Consider the following 26,419-nt stretch of genomic DNA (forward strand, 5'->3'; position numbering starts at 1 on the left):
AAGGTCTATGGTGCTGAAAATTGCAGCATCCTCTAAATGATCGAGGCTTGTGACAAATGTTCTAAACGCAGTCTTGTGCACATCCTCTGGCCTTAAACAAATCTGATGGTGCCCACTCTTAATGTCTATCGTGCTGAAAATTGCAGCATCCTCTAAATGATCGAGGCCTGTGACAAATTGCATAATGAGGCCTCTCCCAGCTTAAAAATCAGCGCCCATTTCTCTACAGGGGGAAAGTTCATGAGAAAATGACACTTGGTGCATTTACAAGCATTTTCCCGTTTCGGGGTCGCCGCTTAAAAATATCCTGACCGGTTGCCCAGTTGACTTCGTGGCAGAGTTGTAAAATGTTCGCCTAGCCATACCGGAGGTAATGATGCGAACACATTTCACGGCCCAGAATAGCAGTTCCCTAAATTTTAGGAGATGCTTCCGTTGGGCTCCCACTGGTCATCTGAACATCTATCCTCATTGGGACCGCATCCAAAAGTGCAATGTGGCCCAAATGTCGGATACTTTTTGTTGGTAGTCCCACCTTGACTTTACGCCTTAATTGAGTTCACTTCCTAGTATCCACCAACTTGCTAAGTGCGACGGGGGGACCTATATGATCTTACTCTGAGCCTAGACATCCTCTTACCATACGAATTCCAGTGCCGACCACTACCCATCTGCGGGTGAAACTACCGTTCACATTGGCCATGCAATGTCTTGCTGTTTGCTACTTCGAGAAGAGGGTCTCAAAAACAGAACAAAACCCCTTGGAAAGAAACCAACAACTAAAGTTAGCAGTTGCCACGTCCTCGTGACATAGTTAATAGTTGCCACGTCCCCGTGACAGGTCCCATCCTGTAAGGTGTTGTGGAAGTGAATGTCGAACTTTGCTCAAGATGAGTGCTCCGAACTATGCTCAAGGGTTCCTTTTACTTATGGAAGGGAGAGCCTTCCGTTCCTTTAGTGAGAGAGTGCAAAATGATCACAAACAAAGTGGTAAACAAGGTGAATGAAGGTGCTGAGACTGAGAGATAGAGAGAGAAGAATACGACACCAGAAAAGTTGTCAAACCCTCCTCCGAAGGCCCCACTCTCTATAGTGAGAGTGGTCTAATATTGATTGCACAAATATCTACAATGCAATGGACTTGCCGATGATATTGATGACGATGAGGGCGGTGATGAGATGGGTTGAGAACTGAAAACGCTAATGGCTGAAATTTGCAAATCTTGATTCTGCTGAATTCTGACTCTATGTCGGTGACGACGGCGATGACGACGATGCAACGACGATGCAACGACGACGCACTGAAAACGCAGATTCTGAAATATGCGAATAGCGGGCTGAATCTGCAAATGTTGGCGGATCTAACGGTGCGGCGAGGATCTGCTACGGGAAGGTGAGATCTGCGAGGTTTGGGGGCTGTTCTGCAGTGTCTATATGCTGAAATCTGAAAACGCTGATGCACCAAATGGTTCTCTCACTGAGAATCTGCAAAACGTTGATGGTATTTGCAATTGCAAAAACGTTGGGCTGATCTGCTGCTTGATGCAAAAATGCTAGGGAGTCTGTTGTGAATCTGCTACCGCCGGCTGATCTGCAACTGCAAAACGCTGGACTGATCTTGATGAAAAACGCTAGCTATGTTGCTACAGAAAACGCTAGGGCCATCTGTTGCAAAAATGCTAGGTGGTGTTGTTGGGGTCTTGCTGAGAAGGTGCACTGTTGAACACTCGGCTCCTGTTGCCTCTTCTGCCAGAAAGTGTTGAACACTCGGTTCCTGTTGCCTCTTCTGCCAGAAAGTCCTAGCGCTAGCTTTTCTATACATGCTTGGTCAACTTGCCCTACCCAGTTTTCCAACAAAGTCACTTATTAATAATAAGTGAAAAATGGCTAAAATAGAAAAAATTGTCACAAACTAGTGACGTGGCTGCTCAGTACACACACATACTCTCCCTTGGTAATGGACCCCCGGAAATGTAGGCTCTGTGTTGACGTGGCACTGTTGTATGGACTTCCAGAATCTGCGGTGGGAAAAGCGTGCAAGCAGCCACGTGGCAGCACGTACGGACGGCAGCTTTTGGGCTACGCAATTGCTTGCTTTAATTTAAGAGAGAGAGAGAGAGAGAGAGAGAGAGAGAGAGAGAGAGAGAGAGAGAGAGAGAGAGAGAGAGAGAGAGAGAGAGAGCCTTGATGCTTTATTTTTACAAAGCTTTTATTCACAGCTCTTGGGGCTCTGCTCCGATCTGGATGAAAGGAGAAGCTAACTCCTTGATCAAAAGAGCCGAAAGGAGAAGCTAACTCTTTAACAAAAAGAGCAAACTGATTGACCTTCGGAATGACCCTCGGAAATTTTTGAGCTAACTTGAGTTGTTTTGCAAATATGTTGTGATCGCGGACGATTACTCTCTTTCAAGAAGGGGAGATGTCACAAACTGCCAACGTGTCAAAGCCCTGAAGAATGGAGCCAACTTGTAGATGTCGGCCGAGGGGCTTAAACCCTAAGAAGAACTAGTAACAGAAGAAGAAGTCCTACCAACTTATGGGGACCCCGTCCGATGGGGCCCCACGTAACATAAAGGATTAAAATAAAGCAGGACCCGCACACACGCAAACTGATGACGTGGCAGATTTTTGAAAATTGTGCTGACATGATGACGTAGTAGGTTGTACGAGTTTCCGCGTTTTGCGCTGACTGTTGTACGGAATTCTGTGATTTACTTTGGTAGCTTTTTGGCATTGCTTTTGGACCAGAAGCTTTTGAGTTTGAAGGCTTTTCATAGGCCAAGGGCCTCTAAATATGAGGTTAGGGCTCATTCTCTGGCATGCTTCTTGAAGAAGGTGCAGAGTCTGGAGTATCGGTTTGTACTGTGTTGATGCAATATAAAGAAATACCGAAAGGGGCGCCAAGGTTTGGGGCCAATACTCTTTTGGGCGGAATTCTGCCACTCCGTGTCGCGTGTCGTCTCTCTCTTTTAGTTCAGTTGTTATTGAAGTGTTAAAAGTCAGTTCAGTCTATTCTTGTCTATTGGCACGTGGTGCCCGTCTTGTGACAATGCAAACATTTCATCTTTTCATGAATCATCCGCATACATCCGTGCACATTCATGAGTGAATCGTGCCCATCGTGTAATATGTCATGCCTATGAAAAGGGATCACATAAGGAAGGTGACTAAAATATAGGAAAGCATCATGAATGAAACACTTGAACAATGCGTGCTGACTAATCATTCGAACACTTTGTACTTCCTGTGGGGGCTCTTGGGACCTAGGCTCGAGAGCCAAGATCGGTTCTTCGGGATCTATCGAATCTTCTTGTGGGGGCTCTTTGGACCTCGACTTGAAAGCCAAGATCGATTCTTCGTGATTGATCGAATCCGCAATGAGGTTAGCTTAACTAGAAAAAGCATCAACTAAACCATCATCCTTGTGAACGATCACATCTTTATCCTGCAGATCATCATGCTCGTGAATAATCACATCTTGATCATGCAAATTATCATGCTTATCATTATCATGCAAATCATGTAATTCCTGTGTGTCGTGCTTTGAAGAAGACGAGACTGAGAGTCTCCTTCTCCTAATCCTTTACAAATTGCGCCTGCACATTAGAAAAAAGTCGCAAAAACTCTTTCATGTGTTGGTTTTCTTTTCTTTTCTTGCTTTGTTCTCGCGATCAAATTTTGCTAGTCTTTCTGTGGACTTGCGATCCAATTCTGTGTTTCTTTTTGTGGCCGCCAAGCGTGCTTGCTCGCACTCACGACGCGCTATGGCTGCCATTCTTTCTTCGCGTTCACGTGCTATGGTTGCCATTCGTTCTTCGTATTTACGCTCTATGGCTGCCATTCCTTCGTCGCTTTCTAGCTTCTTGTCCATTATCATCTTGTCGAAAGCCTCCATAGGAGTTAGTGCAATCCTTGGCGTAGATGGGGAAGGAGGAGGGTCGGAAAAACCTTTTGGTGGGGAAAACTCTTCTTCGCCACTCCCATGCTCACCACCTCCATGTGAAGTATTCATTCCGCTTCGGGTGATGACCATCCACTGAAGTCTTGGGTTCTTAAGTTCACGAGGAACTTGGGTTCTTGTGGGTCTTGGTTCTTGAGTTCTTGAGGTTCTTGAGAGTCTTGAGGTTTCTGAGGGTCTTGAGGTTCTTGAGGTTCTTCTTTAGCTTGCAATCTGTGTTAGAGAAGGATCTTCTCTTCACCCGAGTTTTACTCTTTTCTGCGGGCGTATCCCTTGGCAGCCTTGCGCTCACACCAAGGTTGCTTTTTCCCACCTCACGTCGATTGGCCGGCCGCTAAGTGTACGGTCCGCTCTCAATGAGTGAAAAGAGAAACAAGGGGAGGCTGGACAAGCCCTTCTTTCTTGGGTTTCTTGTCACTCTTCAAAAACACGATTAGGAATTGACACGCCCAAGAGAACTTGGGTTACGTGCGACCGCAAGAAGCAATTTTTTTGTGTGGTTCTTGTGCTTCTTTCCTTGAGTGATACAGAACACTGCCAAAGCTCTGATACCAATGTAAGATGCAGCGGAAGTGAATGTTGAACTGTGCTCAAGATGAGTGCTCCGAACTGTGCTCAAGGTTCCTTTTTACTTACGGAAGGGAGAGCCTTCTGTTCCTTTAGTGAGAAAGTGCAATGGACACAAACAAAGTGGATGAGCCCTGTGAATGAAGGTGCTGAGACCGAGAGATAGAGAGAGAAGAATACGACACCATACAAGTTGTCAAACCCTCCTCCGAAGGCCCCACTCTCTATGGCGAGAGCGGTCTACTATTGATTGCACAAATCTCTACAATGCTTGGACTTGCCGACAATGTCGACGACGACGAGACGGCTGAAATCTGAAAATGCTAATGGCTGAAATCTGCAAATCTTTATCTGCTGAATTCTGACTCTATGTTGATGACGACGATGCAATGACGACGCACTGAAAACGCAGATTTCAGCATCTGCGTTTTCTAGGCTGAATCTGCAAACTATGCTGGATTTGACTGTGCGGCGAGGATCTGCTGTGGGAAGGTGAGATTTGCGAGTTTGGGGGTTCTACTGCGGAGTCTGACTGCTGAAAACTGAAAACGCTGGTCCTTCTTGGGTCTTGTCGCGACGGAACTGCAAAACGCTGGCTGTTATGCTGCTCCAAAAACGCTAGGGCTGATCTGTCTCTTTGTGGAAAACTGCTAACGCTAGGGTTGGTCTGTGGTGTCTTGTTGTCGCCGAGGCTGATTTTCCATGCAAAAATGCCAGGGCTGATCTGTTGTGTGAAAAATGCTAGGCCTTTGCTGTGATGCAAAAACGCTAGGGCATCTTTGGGGGGTCTTGCTGAGAAGGTGCCTGTTGAACGTGAAGTTCCTGCTGCCTCTTCTGCCAGAAAGTGCTAGCGCTAGGTTTCTTATATACAAGCTCATCAAATTTGCCCTACCTAGTTCCCAACAAAAGTCACTTAAAAATAATAAGTGAAAAATGTCAAAAATAGGGAAAATAGGTCTATGCTCTGTAAAAATGCTCCTGATGGGTTCTGATGGAAATCTGATGATCATGCTGTGTGCAACCAGAGGATATGCATCTAATCTAAGTGTTTGGACATGCACGGTCTATGAACAGACTCACAAAAGTGCCAGAACACTTCTTAATTTAGGCTTTTAGGCTGTCTGAACTGAATTGAACCCATGTCATGAAGTAGCTTGTCCACGTACACATAGGGTTAGATGTGCACTCGACAACATTGTGAATGTAGGTGCTGAGACTGAGAGATAGAGAGAGAAGAATACAACACCAGAATGTTGTCAAACCCTCCTTCGAAGGCCCCACTCTCTATGGCAAGAGCGGTCTACTATTGATTGCACAAATCTCTACAATGCTTTGGACTTGCCGACGATGTCGACGACGATGAGGACGGCGATGAGACGGGCTGAAATCTGAAAACGCTAATGGCTGAAATCTGCAAATCTTTATCTGCTGAGTTTGACTCTATGTTGGGCGGTGACGACGATGTAGCAATGACGCGCTGAAAACGCAGAAGCTGAAATCTGCGTTTTCCGGGCTGAATTTGCAAACTACGCTAGATCTGACCGTGCGGCGAGGATCTGTTGCGGGAAGGTGAGATCTGCGATGTTTGAGACTTGCTTTGCTGTGTCTAAGTGCTGAAAACTGAAAACATTAGTACTTGTGTGTTGGTTCCGTCGCGGTGAATCTGCAAAACGTTGAAATGCCAGGCTGATGCAAAAATGCTAGGCTGAATTCTGTGCTTGCGGTGGAAATCTGCTAACGCTAGGGCTGATCTGATGTAAAAACGCTAGGCTTACAGATGGCTGAAAACGCTAGGTGTCTGTAGCAGACAACGCTAGGTATCTGCTTCAAAAACGCTAGGTGTCTTGTGGGGGTCCTGTTGAGAAGGTGCCTGTTGAACACGCGGTTCCTCTGCCTCTTTTGCCAGAAAGTGCTAGTGCTAGGTTTTCTTATATACATCCTGACTCAATTTGCCCTACCCAGTTTCTCAACAAAAGTACTTAAAAATAATAAGTGAAAATTGGCTAAAATAGGGATAATAGGTCTATGCAGTTAAAAAATGCTCTTGATGATAATCTGATAATCATGTTGTGTGCAACCAGAGGATATGCATCTAATTTAAGTGTCTGTACATGCACGGTCTGCGAACAGACTCACAAAAGTGCCATATATCACTTCATAATCTAATTGAAGTGAACCCATGTCATGAAGTAGCTTGTCCACGTACACATAGGGTTAGATGTGCACGTGACACGCGGTAGAATCTTGACTTGGAGTGTCCAAGTTTATTACAATAGAGCCAGAGCGCGGCCGATTTCTCTTCTATCGGGAAATCCGATCCTTTTTACGCGGTACTTATGGATTTAGACAGAGATCAATCGACTTCTACTGCATCTGGAGATGCGGGAAGAGATCCCGAAGAGGATTCATGTGAGGAGTATGGCCCGCCTCGGCGTACTCCAGCGGAGCTTGAAGAGATGGAGCGTCGACGATTGATCAACGATGCAGGAAAGATGATGTTAAATTTTGCGAAGGACTCGAAATTTGCAAAATTTATGACCCAAACCTCCTTCGACGAGGTGTATGCACAGTGGCAACAAACCACAGAACCACCCCGCAAACCGGTACTCAAGAAACCTCCTACTCCAAGGATGTTTACTGAGCAAGAATTAGAAGAGATGGTTGATGCACGGATTTCTCAGCTTTTTGACGCGCAGAACAAAACTGAAAAGCACAACAAAAAGCAGAAGAAAGGAATTGACTTCCCGGGTTATTTGGGTCGTCAATCTACTTTTGCCTCGGCAAGAAAGCAGAAGAAGCATGTGCGGTTTGAAGGATTACCTAGTTCTTCTTCTTCTTCTTCTTCTTCGAGTTCTTCTAGCTCTTCCAATTCGAGCAAAGAGGACAGAAAAGGCAAAAAGCGAAGCAAAAAAGCAAAGCTTTGGAAAGGGCAAGAAAAAGGCAAAGAAGTCTAACTCTCGCCCAATTTCGGACAGTTCTACAGAGGACTCGTCTTCGGATAGTTCGGACTCCAATGACCGCAGATTTTATGCAAGGAAGAAGAATTTTTACAAAGCCAAGCAGTATGACTTTTTGGAAGATAAAAGCAAGAAAGTCCGAGAGTTCAAGAAGGTGGACAATCAATTAAATTTGACACGTTTTCGGGATTTCGAGATGCTTCGAAGGCTTTGGCCTTCATACAACAGTTTGACATAGCTTTCTCTGGAGGGCGTTACTCAGAGCTCTCCAAGATTTGGAGGGCTACCTCTTACTTAAGGGGAAATGATCAAACTTGGTGGTCCACGCTTCTATTGAACGAGAAAGCGCCAGTTAAATGGCTGAAATTTAAAAGGCTTTTTATTTCTTCTTGGGTGACTCATGAGTACGAACGTGACATAAGAATTGCTTGGAACCATCTTCGGATGAGCAAGATAGATTTATTGGACGCATATTGCGAGAGATTCTGGAGCTCTTTTAACCAGTCTCTTCATTTAAGAAGATCTCGTTCAAAGAACAGATTGAGCGGTTTACCTTGGGACTTCCTACAGAGATCCGAGATCACTGCTTAGAGCAAAAGTCAAATTCCATTCAGGAATTGATGAGTTATGCGAAACGGGGTTTTGCCATTCACTCAAGCAGTTTGACCTACCCTACAGATGAAATCATGAGGCAAAGGAACGAACAGACTTCGAATAATGAAAGTAGAAAGAAGAAGAGCAACCCAGAAAAGAAAGAAAAGGATGCACGACCCAAGCTTACTCTTCGGGAGAGAGCTCTCTACATGAAAGAGGGGAAGTGCTTTGGATGCGGAGAAACTGGGCATATCTCCGCGAAGTGCCCTAAAAAGGCACCGAAAGAACAAAACAACAAGGATGAAGAGAGGCCTGAGGGTTCGAAAGCAGCTAAGGAACGTGGACGAAAAGGCAAGATGAAAGCAGATTGGTTCGAGATTGCATGGGTACTGACCCAAGCACGATTGATAAGAGTACAGAACTTTGCCGAGCTTGGGACAAAGTGAAAGACCAAGAAGCCCTGGTTTTCTTTGTTGGAGAAGCCAAGGTCAACTTCATTTCACCTGAATTGGCGGCGCGGCTCGAGATCACACCCGATCGGATGGGACCACTAGCAGAGGCAGTTCTAGTGGCACCTGGTAGTGTGAGGTCCTTGTCCCTTTTTGAGAGGAGCGGAGTACCTTTGATAGGTCTCCAATCCTGAGAAAGAAAAACCAACGGACATTACCTTAGCTACTACGTAGCCACGTGCATGAACCGTTAGTGAAGGATTGATCCTATCTCGTTATGGCGGAGCATGACCACCATAACCCTATCTAAAAACTATCTATAATAAATTATACCTAAAAGTATAAATCTTGGAGTGACCAACCTCTGCGCTTTTTTCTCCATGTTTCAGAAGCACAGCCGCCAAGGTTTGTCTCTTTTAAGATTTATGACTTTAAAAAAACAATTTCTAGCGTTGGAAAGTTACCGACTCATCGGGTCCACCCGTCCATAATTTGATACCGTCAGGGTATCATTCTTCCACTTTCCACACCACACTCACCCTTCTTTTGTTATCTAATTACTACCACACTACTACCACACTGTTTAAACATACATGTTCCTTTACTTTATTTATGATACTGATTCGTTAAGACAGCCTTTCAAACAGTATTACAAACAATAGTCAAACAAGAAGTCGTCCAATTTTAAACCAACAATCCTTGGATTAGGTTCACTCAAGAATCTCTACTGGCGCTATTATGTCCGATCGGTATATACATTATTTATAAAAGCCCTTGTTCTCATGAGCGTCCCATACCGCTCGACAAGTACTCGTTGTGCTAATCTGGACGTACTCCTGTCACAACAACAATGGTGCCAATCTGGGCGTCATCCTCACGCCACGGCAAAACAAAACTGCAGTATCCAGCTAGGCTAATCTGGGTGTACTCCCACTACAGCATCAGCGTTGCCATCCTGGGCGTCATCTCACGCCTCGGCAACTGTCACATAATACCAGCGCTAATAAGTAGAGAGACTTGAGAGAAACCATACCGAAGGTTTTAGACAAACATTCTTTCCTATAGCAACCAGTTTAACCAGACATTCTTTCCTACTTGTCAAACATATGCCGAGTTAAGCCCCTTGGTTTCGGTCCGTGTTTTCTTTTCATAAGGTAAATAATATATTTCTATGGTCTCGCATATGCAATGATGCATAACTTGAACTGCAATACTAACCTGTACCATAGCTTCGATTGGTGGAGACATAATATGTTCCGCAGGAGTTCCACCGTTACTTGTACCAGCTTCATGATCATTAGCGCCTTGGGTTCGAGCACGCTTTGGAGCCATTTTTTTGTACTACACTTATGTTATACACTTAGAACTTTAAATTGGTCAATTTCTTTAGTAATCTCTTGTTTCCAAAGAGAGTCTGTAATTTGAACCCTCACCAACTCGGATTCACACTTGATGTTGTTGTTCTATATCTAATTTCTATACATCAAATATTTGCTAATCGTAATTAATAAAAAATTAAGGGTGTAAACTACGAGTGAAAGTTTAGGACTGCATTATTTTTATGCATGACATTTCTAATCCAATTCTAACTTCCATTTCTATACTTCAACTGAATCAATTTTTAGTATTATTCAAAGTTCTACTTAATCTAATTGACAATAAAATTGTTGAATAATGATTTCATCATGTATAATAAGAATATGATGAGTTCTCTTATGTATTAACTTTCAATTAACTATGCATAAGTTAATGGTGAAGATGTACTAACTAGAGAGAGTAGGTATACTTAGAGAGATTTAGAGTAAGAGAAAACATACACACGTATCTTTTTTAAAGTTAATTGAATCTTACTAATCCATTAGAAATATTAGAGTAAAAGAGAACACACATATCCTTTTCTAAGAGAAAGCATACACACACATCTTTTCTAAAGTTAATTGAATCTTACTAATCTATTAGAGAGATTAGAGTAAGAGATAGCGCACACACACACACATATCCTTCCTAAAACTAATTGAATCTTACTAATCTTTTAGAGAAATTAGAGTAAGAGATAGCAAACACACATCATTCTTGAAGTTAATTGAATCTTACTAATCTATTAGAGAAATTAGAGTAAGAGATAGCACGTACACACACATAGCTAATTGAATCTTACTAATCTGTTAGAGAAATTAGAGTAGGAGATAATACACATATATAATTCCTAAAGTTAAATGAATGCTTAATTAATACGCACCTTATTAGTCCATTAGAGTTTTTGCTCTCTTAGTGGTGGCAGTACTTCGTGAGCGCTATAGAGGCAATCTCTATGTCTAAAGTGTGAGCATGGATGCTCTATTTATAGCAGAAAAGAAAACGTCCAACTTTTTTTTTAAAAAAAAATAAATAATTTTTTTAATAAAAAAATTTAATTTTTAATTTTTAATTTTTCCAAAAATCATACCCGCGTTTTTGGTACCTTTGTGGTACCCATCAACTTGACCACTTTGTCATTATCATCAAAAGATAAGGCCACACAGTCCCCTCTCATTATGATTGGTCAAGACTAGTCTCTCCTTTTCATGTGACAGTGTGTCCCACTTTATCCCCTCCTATGTGAGTCCATGTGCCTTCATTTGTCATCACTATGTATTCTTTTGTCTTCATAATTATTTTATTTATTTCTTTAATGATAATTTACTTTACATTTTTAAGTTAAACTTTACAGTCTTTTATTAACTTTACAGCCGTAAAAGAAAATTCTACAATCAGTAAATAAGTCTTGCAATAAGGTAGTTAGTGATTCATATAGCTACACATGTCAGAATTTTGTAGCGTAAATTTTAAATTCTAGGTTTTCTCAGCCTACGATTCATAATTTTAACTCGAATATCTTAAATAATGAGTGATGGTTAAAAAAAATTCAAATGCGTAATAGAACTTGTGTGAAATTCGAAAGTAGAGATCTTACAGGTAGGGACATAGCCATTACACCTGTCATTGCCAAACTTCGGTCGGATTGTCAGGGGTATTTGGGCATGAGGACTTCTACATAATGCCCTTGGAAGGTTGTGATGTCCTCTTGGGAATTCCCTGGTATCATAAGAACAACGCCGTGGTCGACTATCGGGCGAGAAAAGCGACTTTGACTACAGAGAAGGGCCGAACTAATGTACTTGATGTGAAACTTAAGGGCGAGTCTGTCCCTATTGTATCGGCTTCTTCCGTTTCAAAATCAATGAAATCCGATTTGTTTGTTTACTCGATCTTTTTGAGAGAGTTGAGTGATGAGAATAAGACAAATATGTCAGAACTTGATAAAGAACGCCAGGATTTTCTCCACACTCATGTCAATTGCTTTTCAGAGGGCCTGTCAGGCGAGTTACCACCCGGTCATCCTGAGGATCATACCACTGATCTGATACCTAGAAGCACACCATCGAACCGGCCACCTTACTGTGTGAGCTGAGCCCAGAACGAAGAAATTATGAACCAACTGAAAGACCTCTTGGAAAAGGGTCTTGTCCAGCCTAGTACTTCACCGTACCAGTATTGTTGGTTTTCAAGAAAGACGGATCTTGGAGAATCTGCATCGATTATAGAGCTCTCAACAAAATCGCCATCAATAACAGATTTCCGATTCCTAGGATTGATGATATTCTTGACCGACTACAGGGATCCTCGTGCTTTAGCAGGATCGATTTGAAGAGCGGATATCATCAAATCTGAATCGTGTCGGGAGATGTTTATAAGACAGCTTTTCGGACGACTTTTGGGTTATTTGAGTTTTTGGTGATGCCTTTTGGCCTAACCAATGCTCCTCCAACATTAAACCGGATGATGGACAGGATTTTTCGAGAGTACAGACTATTTGTTGGCACTTTCTTTGACGACATCATTGTTTTCTCTAAGGATGAGGTAGAACATAGAGAACATCTGCTACAGGTCTTTCATGCATTACGAGATCACAAGTTGGTGATTAATGCGAAGAAAAGTGATTTTTTCTTACCAGAGATACACTTTTTGGGACACATTGTGTTAGCAGTAGGAGTGCAGATGGACCCGACCAAGATAGAGACTATCCGTGATTGGCCCGATTTGAAGAATGTTCATGAAGTTAGAAGCTTCTTGGACTTGTGTTCGTACTACAGGCGGTTCATTAGAAAGTTTGCAGAGGTTGCTTTCCCTTTGCATATTTTGACACAAAAAGAAGTCTCTTTCTCGTGGGGACCCACAGAAGTGATTGACTGCCTTTCAGACATTGAAAGAGGAATTGACTATAGGACCAGTTTTGACTTTGCCGGACTTGCAAAAGTCATTTGAAGTATATTGTGATGCTTGTGGTCGTAGTCTGGGTGCGGTCTTATTTCAAGAAGGCCATGTCATTGCCTACGAGAGCCGATTGTTCTCAGGCCAGAATTGACAACACAGATTTATAGAGCTTTTGGCGGTTATCCATGCTATTACTTACTGGCGGCATTATCTACTTGGAGCGGATTTTATTGTCTTTATAGACTATCAGAGTTTACGCTACTTGTCACAGAAGCAACTATCGAAAAAGCAGATGCGGTGGGCGAACATCTTGTCATAGTTTCACTTCCAGATTGTCCATGTGTATGGACAAAAGCATTTGGTGGCAGATGCTTTGTCTCGGAAGCCGTAGGTTCTGGCTATTTCTGCGATACATCATAGGAGCTTCGAGGATATGGTCGATCAATATGCCATAGATACAGATTTTGCAGATATTTTCACTCGGATACAGAATGGGGAGATAGTAGCGGGATATTCCATTCGGGATGGCTACTTGATGAGGAAAACCATGTTGTGCGTTACACAGCCGTTGAGGGAAAAAGGTTATGATCGAATGCCACTGTCCACCTTTTACGGGTCACTGCGGCATTGCTACCCCCTTGAAAGGGGTAGAGAGATACTCCTTTTGGCCGAGACTCAAGAAGGATGTGAACGAGTTTGTGCGCAGTTGCTTGGTATGCCAGAAGGTCAAGTTTGACAGGCATAAAGCACAGGGATTGCTACAGCCTTTACCCATACCCATGTGCCCTTGGGAAAGTATAGCAATGGATTTCATTTTTCATCTTCCAAGAACACAGAGTGGTCACGATGGTATCTAGACTATTATTGACAAATTTAGCAAGCAAGCTCATTTCATTCCAGTAAGAAAATAGTCAAGCCGCATCACTTAGCGAGATTGTTTGTGGCTCAGATCTTCAGATTACATGGCATGCCCGAGACGATTGTCTCCGACAGGGACCCCAAATTTACGAGTTTGTTTTGGAAGGATATTTGGGAGAATGTTGGCACGTGGTTGTAGTTCTCGTCATCTTTCCACCCGTAGACTGACGGGCAATCTGAGATTGCCAATTTAGTGGTACTAGATTTATTGAAGTCTTACATCTCGGATCAGAAGACTCAATGGAAAAAGTATTTACCTTTGGTGGAATTTGCCTACAATAACATGATACACTCTTCGACGGGGAAGACGCTATTTGAGATTATTGAAGGTGCTATGAAGGTTCCACCCTTCCTAAGCACGAAAGATAAGATTTTTGAAGCCGATGAGTACACGCGTGACTTGGACACGGCTTTTGCCAAGGTCCGCAAGGCTTTGCAGAAATCTCAAGAAAGACAGAAAAAGGTAGCAGATCGCCATCGTCGCGATTTGAAATTGAAGGAGAACGATTGGGTGCTCTTACGTTTTGAGAAGGCACGCCTGAGAAAGAAAAAGGGAAAGGAGAGGCTTTTTTCAAAGCTTAGTATGCGATACTACGGACCTTCCAGATCTCCAAAAAGATAAATGATGTCTCCCTTAGACTGAAGCTGCCCAAAACTTGGAGGATTCACAATGCTTTTTGCCTTTTAAAGGCGATGTGTCCGAAAATAGGGAGCCTGATCAGCAACCCGAAGTGCAAGAAAACGAGGAGATCCTTGTTCCAGAACATATATTGGCACATAAAGACAGAAAGATTAAGGGTAAAGCCATAAGGCGTTTCTTGGTTATTTTCAAGAACTATCCTGCATTGGATGCTAAGTGATTGGAGGAGGAGGACCTAGCAGATACTCCTCAGATTGTGAATCTTTATCTCGAAGCATTTGGATTAGCATAGTCTATTCTAAATGAAACCCTGAATTCAGCTTGGGCAGAATCTTGTGTAGCGGGTATGCACAAGAGGTGAGTCGCTCCACTCTTTTGTCAACGGATTGCCTCAATTTTTGATACTAAAGTCACTGATGTCTCTTTGAGTTTCAGGGATATTGTGAGCTGACAGTATTCTGCTGTAATGACTTTATGAACTGGAATTTCCGATAATATGATACTGATTTGTTCTTGCTTGTTTAATTGCATGAACTGATAGACGAAATGATTGCAGCAGTTTGGTATGAAGGATCTCGATAGACATGGTTGCAATAGGTATTAGTCAATGAGGCGTCTATGAGGTCTTGAGTGGATCTAGATGTGATTGCTAATTGCATTGCCGATAAATCATGGTCTGAGATCCGAATGAATGTTGAATGTGATTTGTCATGTGATGTCTTGTGATGTGACTATCGATTTGGTACATGTGCTAGATGTGTGTTCCTAGTGCGTCGGTACTAACAGTCAGTGTCTGCTAAGACAGTTTATGGCTTCTGTTTGTTTTGCAGGCCGAGGGCGATTACGATGCTTTCAAGAGGGGGGTATGTCACAAACTGGTGACATGGCTGCCCAGTACACACATACATACTCTCCCTTGGCAATGGACCCCCCGGAAATGTAGGCTCTAGTCTACATTACCGAGAGGGGCGCCAGTCTTTGGGGCCAACATCTCTAGGCACGGAACGCTGCGGGGCCAGTGTCGAATCAATTGTGAGCCGTGAACTATTTTTAAGTGAATCTCTACTGTGTCGCGATAGAATCTTGACTTGGGAGTGTCCAAGTTTGTTACAAAAATAGGTCTGTGCTCTATAAAATGCTCCTGATGGGTTCTGATGGTAATCTAATGATTATGGTGTGTGCAACCAGAGGATATGCATCTACTCTAAGTGCCTGGACATGCACGGTCTGCGACAGACTCCCAAAAGTGCCATAACACTTCCTAAGCTAACTGAACTGAACCCTAGTCATGAAGTAGCTTGTCCACGTACACATAGGGTTAGATTTGCACGTGACATCTCCTCCTTTTCAAAGTGAGGTACTGATACCGAACTGTATGGCGTCGAGGGAGATCGCCAATAGCGTCTGGAATCCTAGGAAGGACTCTTCAGCGGCCCACTCTAATGCGTGGGTCATGCGATACTTGAACTTCATAAAGGTCTGTAATGCTTGCTTCTTTGGGCCGCGCCGAAAGCGATACAAAGTCATTTGTGGCTTCTTCAATGCTTCAACTTCGTCTATAGTCATGCGTCTACCTTCTTCAAGAATCTCCGAGGAGGAAAATTCCTGAAACCACTTCCAACACAAAAACATGAACATACCCATTCCATGTCAAGTGACTTGGAAAAATTCTGGTCTTCTTTAAAGACTATGCATGCAATATAGATGAACATAGAAACGGAGTGCCAAACTGTTTATCAAACATACGCAAACAATGGAATCGAAACTTGTCTTTTTGATCTAAATCTATCAACTGTGGCAAATCATAATGGAAATGCCGATGCTTGATGCTCAATCCTTCTTGTGCTCTTTCTGATACTGTGTCATGCCAAGGAAGAAACATGGAATGTGAATTCTTTGAATGCAAACAACTCATCTTTTCATGAGTAATCCGCATACATCCGCGCTCATTCATGAGGGAATCGTGTTCATCGTACAATATGGCATGCCTATGAAAAGGGATCACATAAGGATGGTGACTAAAATACAGGAAACCATCACGAATGAAACAGTCGAACAATGCGTGCTGACTAATAATTTGAACATATAATACTTCTTGTGGGGGTTCTTGGGACCTCGACTTGAGAGCCAAGATCGGTTCTTTGTGATTGATCAAATCTGCAATGCGGTTAGCTTCACTAGAAAAAGTATCAACTAAACCATCATCCTTGTGAACAATCATATCTTTATCTTGCAAATCATCATGCTCGTGAATAATCACATCTTGATTATGCAAATCATCATGCTTATCATTATCATGCAATTCATGTGTGTCGTGCTTTGGAGAAGACAAGATTGAGAGAGTCTCGTTCTCCTGATTCTTTTCAATCTGCGCTTGCACATTAGAAAATAGTAGGGCCAACTGTTGCATGCGTTGGTCTCTCTACGCTTCACGTTCTTTGCGCTCGCGATCCAATTCGGCTTTTCGTTCTTTGTGCTTGCGCTCTATGGCTGCCATTCTTTCTTTTGTGTCTTTCTTTCTTCGCGCTCGCGCTCCAAGGCAGCGCGTTGCACTTCTTGTCGTAACTTCATATCCATCATCATCTTGACCAAAGCCTCCATGGGATTTGGTGCAATCCTTGGCGTAGATGGGGAGGGGGAAGAGTCAAAAAAACCTCCTGGTGGGGAAAATTCTTCTTCACCACTTCCATGCTCATCACCTCCATGTGAAGTATCTATTCCGCTACGGGTGATGACCATATACTGAAGTTGTGGGTTCTTAATGTTCACGAGGAACTTGGCTTCTTGTGGTTCTTGGGTTCTTGAGTCTTTGAGGGTCTTGAGTTCTTGAGGTTCTTGACGTTCTTCTTTAGCTTGCAATCTATGTAAGTGTCACAGGACGGGCACCACGTGCCAATAGAAAAGAACAGAATGAACAGACTTTTAGCACTTCAAATAACAACTGAACTGAAATAGAGAGAGATGACACGCGACACGGAGTGGCTGAATTCCACCCCAAAGAGTATTGGCCCTAAATTTTGGCGCCCCTTTCGGTATTTCTTTATATTGCGTCAACACAGTACAAGCCGGTACTTCAGACTCTGCACCTTCTCCAGGAAGCATCTGGTCCAAAAAGCAATGCCAAAAAGCTGCCAGTGTAAATCATAGAAATCCGTACAGCTGCCACGTCATCAGTCAGCGCAAAACGCGGAAATCCGTACATCCTGCCACGTCATCATGCCAACGCAATTTTTGGAAATCTGCCACATCATCAGTATTTGTGTGTCTGCGGGTCCTGCTTTATTTTAATCCTTTATGTCACTTGGGGCCCCATCGGACGGGTCCCCATAAGCTGGTAGGACTTCTTTTATTACTTGCTCTTCTTAGTGTTTAGGCCCCTTGGCCGGCATCTGTAAGTTGGCTCTCTTCTTTAGGCTTTGACACGTCAGCAGTTTGTTACAATAAGAGAAGGATCTTCTCTTACTCGAGCTCCTCTCTTTCCCACGAGCGCACCCCTTGGCGGCCTTGCGCTCACACCAAGGTTGCTTTTTCCCACCTCAGGTCGATTGGCCGGCCGCTAAGTGCATGATCCGCTCTCAATGAGTGAAAAGAGAAACAAGAGGAGGCTGGACAAGCCCTTCTTTCTTGGGTTTCCTGTCACTCTTCAAAAACACGATTAGGAGTCGACACGCCCAAGTGGACTTGGGTTACATGCCATTGCAACAAGCAAAAAAAATTATGTGGTTCTTTCCTTGAGTGATACAGAACACTGTCAAATCTCTGAACCAATGTAAGGTGCAGTGGGAGAATGTTGAACTTTGCTCAAGATGAGTGCTCCGAACTGTGCTCAAGGGTTCCTTTTACTTACGGAAGGGAGAGCCTTCCGTTCCTTTAGTGAGAGAGTGCAAATGATCACAAACAAAGTGGTAAACACTGTGAATGAAGGTGCTGAGACTGAGAGATAGAGAGAAGAATATGACACCAGAAAAGTTTTCAAACCCTTCTCCGAAGGCCTCACTCTCTATGACGAGAGCGGTCTACTATTGATTGCACAAATCTCTACTATGCAATGGACTTGCCGACGATGTCGACGATGATGAGGATGCCGACGAGACGGGCTGAAAACTGAAAACGCTAATGGCTGGAATCTACAGATCTTGAATCTGCTGAATTCCGACTCTATGTCGGTGACGACGGCGATGCCGACGCTGCAACGACGACGTGGTGAAAACGCAGATGCTGAAATCTGTGAATAGCGGGCTGAATCTGCAAACGTTGGCAGATCTAACCGTGCGGCGAGGATCTGCTGCGGGAAGGCGAGATCTGCGAGGTTTGGGGACTGCTCTGCGGTGTCTATTTACGGAAATTTGAAAACGCTGATGCACTTAATGGTTTTGTCGTCGTCGAGGATCTGCAAAACGCTGATAACATTGGGCTGCTCTGTTGCTTGATGCAAAAACGCTAGGGAGTCTGCTGTGAATCTGCTACCGCCGGCTGATCAGCAACTGCAAAACGCTAGACTGATCTTGATGAAAAACGGCCATCCGTTGCAAAAACGCTAGGTGGTCTTGTTGGGGTCTTGCTGAGAAGGTGCACTGTTGAACACCTGGTTCCTGCTGTCTCTTCTAAAGTGCTAGTGCTAGCTTTTCTTATATACATGCTTGGTCAAATTGCCCTACCCAGTTTCCCAACAAAATCACTTTTTAATAATAAGTGAAAATGGCTAAAATAGGAAAAATAGGTCTGTGCACTGTAAAAATGCTCATGATGTGTTTGGATGGTAATCTAATGATTATGCTGTGTGCAACCAGAGGATATGCATCTACTCTAAGTGCTTGGACATGCACGGTCTGCAAACAGCCTCACAAAAGTGCCAGAATACTCCCTAAGCTAACTGAACTGAACCCTAGCGCCCCTTTCGGTATTTCTTTATTCTTCTTACACTTCAGAAAAACCTGTAAACTTCTACAAGTTGTCCCACTATTATCGGGCTAAAATTCCCCCTACTCTAACCCGATTTCGGCAGCATCAGCACAATAGAAGTCTCCATGGGCAAAATCCCAAGTAAACAACGACTTTCCACGCACTTTAGAGCACGTTAAAAGACCTGGTGAGAAATTACAGCACGTTGAAATCTATGTTTTTGGCCTCCAATTTGCACCAAAACACATGCTTGGTGATTCCCTAGCTTCTAGCTTCCTCGAAGCTCCTAGGACGTGTAGGCATCAATACTTGCCAAAACCCCTAAACCTCCAAAAAATTACAGCAAGCTGTAATTCTTTGTTTTGCGCTCCGATTCTTGTGCCGATCACTTCTGTGGGTAGCCGTCGAGCTCTCGCACATGTAGGGTCACTTGCCCCTTGAATTAGACAAGATGCCTTGCGGGAAAGTTCTCTAAATTGTCCTGTACAAGTACCCAAGGCTTTCTTAACACAGTAGGCTGTAATTTTTTGTTTTGCATCATTTTGAGCGGAGCAAACATGTCTACGCGTGTGTCAAAGGCTCCTGCACGCAATGGGACAGTTCCCTATAAATTGGATGAGTTGTCACGCAAGAAAACTCCGTTTTTGCATTTCTTCGCGATGGAACTGTGCGTATTTGTAGGGGATTAGCAATTAGCTAATCTGGTTCCTGTACAGAACGTGCATAAAACCTCCAGAGTTTGTACAGTCATCTGAGAAGCCCAACTAGAGGGGCATTACCATATGTGCAAAGGGAGGGGAGAGATGCTCGAGAGCAAATCATCGCTCTACATAGAGCAAGGGAGAAGCCAAGCTTTCCAATAAAGTTGTTATCACCTGCACCCGCTACTCACCCACACTGTGTAGCACACTTATGAAGTCCAAAAATCAGCCCCCACTAAAATATGGGCGTCCCTTCTTAGATGAGGCTTCTGGAAAGTGTGTTGGCCTGCATGCAGCTTCTCTACTGCCAAGTGTCCATTTCACTCCTTTTGGTTTAATTTCCTAGTACCCACCAACTTAGAAGTCCTGCCGAGGGGCCTAAATGACTTTGAACTGAGCCTATCCAACCTTTTACTGCTCGGATGTCAGTGCCGACTGGCCCGACCATCTCGTGGCGACCTGCCCTTCCCGACGCGGGTGAAACTCTCGGCCAACGACTGTTTCACACTGGCCATGCAATGTCCGGGCATTTATGATTTTAACAAGAGGGTCTTCAAAATTAAATAAAAATCAAGGGAAAGAAACCAACAAATATATATAGTGGTTGTCACAATCTCGTGACGATTTGTTTGTAGGTGTACTCCCTCTAAACGAGGAAGTAGGAGCAAAGGAAGGCATGGGCCTCTGTAGGAGGAGCCCTCTGAGGAACTAGAGCCAGATCAGCCCAAGGGTTTCGTGCCCGAGTTTGGGAGTAGATCCACGGATTTGAGAGTGGTGGACTCGCAAATTGGAATTAGGAACTTGAGATTCCCAAGAAAGGACCTCGTGTCCAGGAAAGTAGAGTTGCTTCTAGGATTTCTATAGAAGAGGATTCTGGGAACACAATCGGAAAAGAGTTGTAGGGATGGCATGCGATGAGTCGGGAAGGTGAGATCCAGAGGCAAGAACCTTGGTTCTCGAGGATTCAATATAAGGAAAGAAAGGTAGGGTCTTGCCCTAGGAATAGGAAGTTGAGACTTCCGAGTACCATCAAGTCTGATTTTAAAACGAACGTGGGAATACGTTCGATTCAAGTGCTTGTATAGACTTCTCCCTGGTAATAAACATACTTTTACGAGGGCGAACCAGCCCATCTTCTCATTCCAGTGTTCTCTCTCTCTCTCTCTCTCTCTCTCTCTCTCTCTCTATATATATATATATATATATATATATATATATATATATATATATATATATATATATATATATATATATATATATATATATCGTCGGGCTTCAGTATTAAGTGATAAATTCTATTTACCCGAGTACATTTTATATTGTTATGCGCTCTTGATTGTGACAGAGATGATCTTTGAGCACTGCTTTTGCTGCCCATGAAAAACGCTGGGCTGACCCCCCTTTGCAAGCTGCTGGCTGCCCCAAAAACGCTGGTGTGGGTGCTGCCCAAAAACGCTGGGCTGCCACCCCTCCTGACCACTGGTGTTTGAATCAAAGGGCTGTCCCCTTGGGACACCCAAGAAAAGGTGCCCCAAACTGGGGCTGAATTCCCCCCTGGCTGCCTATATAGGCCTATACTCATTCTGCCTGACCCACACCTCCAGCCCCACGACTTATGTAAATGGGGGAAAATAGGAAGAGAATGGATAGGGGGGCACTGGACGCACGTGGGGCACAAGGGATAAATATGCCAAGCTTGGGGATTAATATTCCGAGCCTGCAGGACCACAGGAGACTATGGAACCAAGCCTAAACCTGAGCTAAAAATGGCTAGACACAACCCGACATGAGAGAACAACCTCACACTGGCTGAGCACAGCCACAAAACAGCCCTCACTCCCTAACACCTGTCCCTGCGAGAAACTGGGACCGACTACATGAATTTAGAGAGATGCTTGAACTCCAACAGTAGTATGTAGACATCAAAGATGGGGTGTCAAAAGCCTTTTGAAGAATATGCTTGGGTTTGTCTCAGCTGGGTCAAGTGCTTTGCAGGTCTTGCTGGAATTGGTCTCTAATCTCTTCCAGTTCTTGCTGGTAGCGACGAGGTATCCAAATTCTAGGTGCTCTCTCTCCCTGTTGGCTCTGAGTATGTCTGCCCTTTGGAGAGGAACTCCTTGCCGCATGAGTGCAGGAAGTGGGGTGGATCTCTGAAAGAATGTGGTGATCTGTGCTTGATGCCTCCCCCCCCCGGTACTGTTTGGGCTTGTAAAGAGATCTCTCTCTGGCTGAATCTCCAGTATAAACTGTCTAGCATGCTCTGGTCTGCTGTAAGAGACGAAGGAAAGAGCGCTGTTCAGAGAGAGAGAGAGAGAGAGAGAGAGAGAAGAAGAAGAAGAAGAGGAGTACATTAGCTTTTCTCATAAACACACCCACCCACCCACATACCCAAGAAGAAGAAGAAGAAGAAGAAGAGAGAGAGAGAGAGAGAGAGAGAGAGAGAGAGAGAGAGAGAGAGAGAGCCTCGCAGTACAGAATCAGCGGCAGATGCATGACAGAGACTGCACGTGAGTGGCGAGCGATAGCAGCAGTGTCTGGGATTTGAGCGACTGTCGGATAGGCAGTGATCAGCATAAGTGAATAGCCGTAAGTAAACCTTAGGAAAATTAACGTCAGCAAACGTTAGCGGCACGCAATACTTGGCCCAGTACGTTAGCAAATATTAACACGAAGCAGATGCCGTGGGCGCACACAACAGCGGCAACAGCGCAGGAGAAAGAGCTAGTGGACAGAGGTCTCTCTCTCTCTCTCTCTCTCTCTCTCTCTCTCTCTCTCTCTCTCTCTCTCTCTCTCGCATTCAACTCTCCTCGTTGGATAGATCGTTAAGGTCTCTTGGGATAGTTTCCTACGATGTTAAAAAATCTCTTCTTCTTATAGTATTTGTTGGCAAGTTTGTGTGCTCGAGACATGGGGTTCTTGTCAATGCTTGGCTATCTTTTTGTTTGCATAGTTGCATATTAATGTTCCTTTGTTAACGATACTGTCAGAATGGCGTCTTGGTAAATAAATTGGAGGGCGCCAACCCAGCTGAATTGGCTCAAAAGGTATCTGAGCTTACAGGCCCTGGAGGTGGTCAGAAGAAGACATCAGAAATAGAGGAAATTCCAGATGCAAGTAAGATGAATGGTTCTGCCTTGTCTGCCAATGACTCAGAGGCAGGCAAGGGTGAGCTTTTGCAGGAAAAGTTGAAGAGTCTTGTTGCCTCCAAGCCAGTGATGCTGTTCATGAAGGGCTCACCCAATGAGCCGAAATGTGGATTCAGTCGCAAGGTTGTAGAGATTCTGAACGATCTTGGCGTCGAAATTGGAAGCTTTGATATTCTAGCGAATGAGGCGGTCAGGCAAGGTCTCAAATCTTTCTCGAACTGGCCAACATACCCTCAGCTGTATATTGCTGGTGAATTCATCGGTGGCTGTGATATTATCACTGAGATGTATAAGAGCGGGGAACTGAAGGAATTACTGATGGAGAAAGGCGTGGTCCATAAAGAAAGTCTTGAAAGTAGACTGAAGAGTTTGATAAATTCATTGCCCACTATGCTTTTCATGAAAGGTTCTCCTGAAGCGCCGCGTTGTGGCTTCAGCTCCAAGGTGGTGAGCATACTACAAGAGGAGGGTATATCTTTTGGTACCTTTGATATTCTTAGTGACAATGAAGTTCGAGAAGGTCTGAAGAAGTATGCCAACTGGCCGACTTATCCGCAGCTTTATCACAATGGTGAACTAATAGGAGGGTGCGACATCATTCTGGAGCTAAAAGCAAGCGGTGAGCTGAAGGCAGAGCTCTCATAATTGGTAAAACCTTCATGAGTTTTGTGCAGAATTTACACATTAAAGTACCCAGAATATTATAGAATGCTTGCAGTTCACTGGACCTTGTAACTGTGGCTTTTTCTCATATGTTTATAGTGCAATATTTGAGAACTGTGGTCTCTCAAGCGTTTTGTGCAGAATTTACACATTAAAGTACCCAGAATATTATAGAATGCTTGCAGTTCACTGGACCTTGTAACTGTGGCTTTTTCTCATATGTTTATAGTGCAATATTTGAGAACTGTGGTCTCTCAAGCGTTTGAGTCGTCCAATCTTGCCTTTATTTAGGCAGCTTGATACTCGCTGGTTGTGGATTTTTGTCCAAGGTAATACAGTTGAACTTTTTAGCCCATTTCAATTCATGCAAGAAATTGGCACGCCCCGATTTTCTTGCGGAGGGGAGTCTGATTGCTAGAAATAGTGGCACGCTGTCAGAGGTATATGCTTCAGAGAATATGACTCTCAACAATCCATTGTCCCCAGGTTGCATTTTGAAAGCGTTCGAAGAAAATAAAAATGTTTTTCGAAGAGAGAACAAAAAAGATTCGTATGTTTCTAACAAAAATCTCAAGCTTTTTTTACGATTTTTGGAGACATTCTCTTTCGTATTTCTATGGATTTTCTTCGCATTGTAGTATTCTTTTTATGGGAGGTGATGTATTTCATTGTCATGTCTTTGTCGATGTGAACCTAGACTTTCAATTCCTTTTTTTTTCTAATTATAGAAGAACTCCAAGTTGGAAGGGATATGATGTTAGATCTGCGCATTTCTATAAAAAAAGTCACAAGTCAATTGTTGCAACTTAGTGAGATGTCTGACAAAAATATACAATGTGTTTGGCAACCAATATTAGTAGAATTTCTATTTACAAGCGTTTGTGTAGGTCAAAACAGCTTCTGCTAAAGTTTTGGAGATACATGAAGACTACACAAGATTCCTATTTTACATACTACTTTTCTAGTTTCAATGCTGGAGGTTGTCTGTGTTTACTAGTAGATGGGCATCTCAACATACTACTTTTCCATTGGTAGGTGCCCTATTTTATTACCCATTGCTAGAAGGGAACTTTTAAAACAAGCCCTTCTAATGATAGGGCTCGTCAAAGTTTTGACCTTCTTAGGACGGAGAAAATTACTAAAGGGTAATGCGTGTCAAATTGCTTAGAGACCTTTTTAGAAGGAGAGAAGGTGCACACATGTTGAGGCTGACATACATCGACTTTGCAAGCAGGCAACCAACTGTATGTAAAATAGATGCCGCATGCGGCATGCAAAGCTTTGTAATCATTTGAAGACTTCCCAGGGCGTTATGAGTGGCTTGCATCATTGCCATGTTTCCTCAATTTTCTCTCTAATATAAATTATACTGCTAGTAAAGTAGTGCTCACTGGTCTCCCTTAAGAGACTTCAGGCATGTGCACGGATGTGGTCTCCTCCTTTTGTGGAAAGAAGCAGAATATACGATGCTCTATTTGAGAAGGATACGTTCTTCTACTCTCTCACTTTCTCATTATCCCTGTCCTTTTGTTTACACACCCTCAACATGGACACACATTATTGCATGCTTTGTGTTGATCACTTGTTTTATTGGCTGAGGTTAGTGCGTGGTCTTGTTATGGAGTATGCAAGAAGTGGTAGTATGTTTCAAAATTATGCTATGCAAAACATTACCAAAAGATGTTATAGAGAATATTGAAAATAAAAGCTTCTATTAAGGAAGTTTTGCTGTGGAAGAAGTTCATACTATTTCGAAGAATAAGAAGGGAAATTCAAGTTTTTGAACACGGAAGTTGTAGAGTGGAATTTCAAACAAGACACCGCAGCACAGGCAATTTCCCCATTGTATCTTTGTATAATTTTTTAGGATTTAGATGCTAATTTTTGAATTGCTGAAGGGTTGCACAACACCCCCCTTTGACAAGAAAAGGCAAAGGGTTCATTGGTCATTTCATCTTTTGCATGCCACTTATGTTGATTTATTGGTTAACTTCTTTGTGTTTAAATCAGATGGAAAAAACTACTCGGATGTGGCATTTCGTTGTTTCAAAACTACATACGAATCATGAAATAGAGTAGTAGTGTATGGGATGTATGCTTTTATGCCCAAAACATCCAAGGAGAAGATTATAAGCAAAAAAGCAAGTGCAATATCGCAAGAAAATTGGACTTAACATTCCAAAATGTCTAAAGTTGGAGAAATTACAGCAAAAGAAAATTGACCCATGACTTTTGCCTACAAATATAACAAGTTTGGTTTAGGATGTAGAATGGGATTTTAGTGTCTAGTGTCATTATGTCCCGTCAGTACACACAATGTCAATTGATTTTTAACATGTTATTTCTCATCTCTCGAGTGTAACGGGTTTGTTGAGCTCCATGGATGAATTTGGAAAGAAGATAGAGGAGAAAGAATTGAAGATTATAGAGAGAAGCCTAAGACATAATTTTGGAAAGGTTGAGAAATAAGTTATGAAAACTTCGATTGAATGTGTTGAGTCATAGAGCCATCTTTTGAAAAAACAAAAACAGCAATGGGGAGTCCAACCACTAGGGGAAGGGTGTGTGGGAGAGAAGTAATGGGGTTGTTAAAGGCAATGCATGGCACATGGAAAAAGCTTGAGAACCAGGATTACAAAATCCAAATTATCCCAAGCTAGACAAGCTATT

At 43.2% G+C, this 26,419-nt stretch overlaps 1 protein-coding gene across 1 annotated transcript in view; it reads left to right on the forward strand.

Annotated features, from left to right (window-relative positions):
- Positions 1–23,943, forward strand: part of LOC147422765 (monothiol glutaredoxin-S17-like) — a 64,642-nt gene extending 40,699 nt beyond the window's left edge. Inside the window, exon 3 of the mRNA XM_086502661.1 lies at positions 22,928–23,943. Coding sequence (XP_086358787.1) covers positions 22,928–23,731 — 804 coding nt within the window. The 3' untranslated portion in view covers positions 23,732–23,943. The remainder of the gene's footprint in view (positions 1–22,927) is intronic.
- Positions 23,944–26,419: the final 2,476 nt, after the last annotated feature.

Source organism: Adiantum capillus-veneris, chromosome 27 (assembly GCF_014529385.1).
Source record: "Adiantum capillus-veneris isolate H3 chromosome 27, ASM1452938v2, whole genome shotgun sequence".
Lineage (NCBI taxonomy): Eukaryota > Viridiplantae > Streptophyta > Polypodiopsida > Polypodiales > Pteridaceae > Adiantum > Adiantum capillus-veneris.